This window comes from Myotis davidii, unplaced genomic scaffold (assembly GCF_000327345.1).
Source record: "Myotis davidii unplaced genomic scaffold, ASM32734v1 C64439229, whole genome shotgun sequence".
Classification (NCBI taxonomy): Eukaryota; Metazoa; Chordata; class Mammalia; order Chiroptera; family Vespertilionidae; genus Myotis; species Myotis davidii.
Window position 1 is genome coordinate 1 of NW_006382699.1, and position 2,700 is coordinate 2,700.

At 41.6% G+C, this 2,700-nt stretch overlaps 1 protein-coding gene across 1 annotated transcript; it reads right to left on the minus strand.

Moving 5' to 3' along the window:
- Positions 1–255: 255 nt before the first annotated feature.
- Positions 256–2,504, minus strand: LOC102770258 (dystonin-like; the record flags this gene model as incomplete). The annotated part of the gene is made up of 3 exons (XM_006777799.1): positions 256–804; positions 1,531–1,797; positions 2,271–2,504. Coding segments are annotated over 3 exons (1,050 nt in total), but the record flags the coding sequence as incomplete, so codon positions are not given.
- Positions 2,505–2,700: the final 196 nt, after the last annotated feature.

Consider the following 2,700-nt stretch of genomic DNA (forward strand, 5'->3'; position numbering starts at 1 on the left):
CTGAGTTTTAAGAGTTAGAAATCACTCAAAACTAAAGTAATAATAATATTAACTACTATTACTACTTTAGACTCCTAATCTTGAAACACACTTTTCTGAAGTAAAGAAGATGAATAAGACTGAATAAGATAAAACTACCTTATTTTCCCTGCTTCAGTTGTTTAGTTTCTCACTTCTAATTCTAAAACAAAAGCTGAGAGAATAGAGTAAAAACTATAATCACAGATTGAACTTCCCCTTAAAAAATAAGCTTACCTTCGAGTAGAGAGACCTGAACCGATCCGTGGCACGATCCAATTTGCTCTGGACTTCTCTGTGAGCAGCAGAAGTGTCAGTATTATGCTGGTCAGCCTGGCCACCGCCATCTCTTTTGCTGCAAGACTTGGCTGCTTCCAGCACCCTGTTTCCAGAAATTGTGATGTACCTCAAGTCGCCTTTGTGAGAAATAACATCTTCTGAGAAGCTCTTCTGCCTCTTCAGTTTGGTCATTAAACCACTGAAGTCGTCTGCCCCCGCCTGCAGGTTTTCCAGCTCTTGCTCCGACTGCTGCAGCCAGTGCTCGAACTCTCCATAATCCGTGTCGAACTTCTCCAACTCCTCCTGCAGAGAATGTGTTAACTTCATTTTCTTCTCCGACTCGGCCAGTGCAGTTTCGTAGTGCGCTTTCAGTTCCTTCATGTTCTTCTGCAGTTTCTCTTTGTCCTCGGGAGAGAGATAGTGACCCTGCTTCTCCAGCAAGGCTTGCGCTGACTGAGTGGCCAGGAGGACGGCTTGCTGCTGAGAGACGATCTTCTCGTGTTGGGCCTATGGGGAAACAGAGACACTGTGACTTTAAAGCAGGGAAGGGGTTACTCTGGGGTTGTGGAGCTCTCCGTTGCCTCAGGACCTACAAACTTCGGTGATCTACAGACAACCTGCTTCTTGTTAACCTTTTCAAAATGCACAGTATTTGCCTTTTACTGGTAAATTTCAGAATAGAAAATGCTACATTTCAAGTACTCTAATCTTATTTGTTAAGATTTCCTATCTCCTTGAAAGTACTCCTATAATCACATAGGACACGGACTGCTATTGAGAAGCTTCGGGAAAATGTAACAGATTTGTCTTCCAATTCTCAAACAAGCACCTGCAGTCAGATCTCATTTTTCTCACAGCTTCCTCACAACACCTTAAAGAGACTGCTAATGTCTTTACCTAATGACTGAGCAAACAGGTGTAATACTTACCTATGACATGATCCTAAAAGGACGGTTCAACAGAATACAAAATTAGTAATTTTAAAGTTATAAACACTATGACAATAGTTAAGCGAGAACAATGTAGATTCTGAGAAGCCCAATGGACTTAGAGGAACACATGATAAAAAAAGAATACTGCAGCTACTAGTTCCGCTGGGCCTCAGTTTCCTGTGTGTGGAAAATGGAGACAATCACCCATACATGTCACAGGTGCCAAGCTGTTCCTATCTTTTACAGGCCGTTTGTAGACCCGACAATAGGATTTTACATCATTATGTTGAAGACAACACACCTTAACTTTCTGGTATTGCTGGTTCAGATTCTCCTCAGTGGTTGCAACCGGCCCATCCACATCAGTTTCCAACAGGTTACCGTTAACTTCATCCTCTTCTCCCATCTCCGACTTGTTGTCACCTTCTTGGAAATGAGTCCCGTTCTGTTCAATCACCTGTTTCTGTTTTATCCCCGCCCTTTCTGAGTCTTTGTCAACATGTGACAACCAGTCCAAAAGGTTTTCTATTTTGGTTTTGCTCTCTTCCAGCTGCTTCACAGCTGCAACCTGGGGGGAGAATGGTGTTGACAATGGGTATTCTGAATACGGGCCCAGGTGTTAGTTTTAAGACCTCCCCCAAAATAAATATTTAGATCATTTAAAATTAGAGTGGGCATACTAAACTACTGAAAACTGAACACACTGATAGTAAACCTTAGAGGAATAGGAAGTTACTCTGAAGTTTCCACTATTCTTAAAATCACATTCCAAAATTTTAACTTTAGCAATGAATGAGTCCTCACATCCTTCACAAGTAGAAAGTCTCAGAATCCCACTTAAACTCTGTAGAAAAGGTAAGCAAAGCCAGCTCTTCAAACTTTGTGTAGTAATTTGGTCAATGACAACTGTGGAAACCCAGAATTCCAGTCCCGGGTGCCAGTCGTTGCTTAGCACTGCCTGACCTCACTTAATGATTCAAGAGGCTATGACCCTAATCACTTTCAACAAAGCCACAGTGCACTGCATGCTTGAATAAGGACCTTTTCCGTCTCTTCCTTGATTGCTGTTGTCACAGCTTTCTCCAGCTCCTTTTTCGACTGCTCCGCCTTTAAATTGAGTTGTTCACACTTTATCTTAGCTTCCTTAAGTTTCTCTTCAATCAAAGCCTGATCTTCCCGTGACAGCTTTTCACCATTCTCTTTCAGGAAGTTCTCTGTGTTTTTCACTATTTCTGCCAATGCCTGTGCACTCCCTTGCATATCTTTCTGTAATTCCTTATAACACAAAAGGGGAAAAAACATCTTAGTAGATTGCTACCTATTTAACTTTTCCAATGTTGTAATTCTCAAAGAGGGTCTGTGCAAAGGAGAGTCTAGCACACATAGACTGAAAGAGCATACTCAGTATGTTCACTGAGTTGGTTTACTTCAATTGCAATATTTAATACTAGAGGCCCAATGCACGAAATTC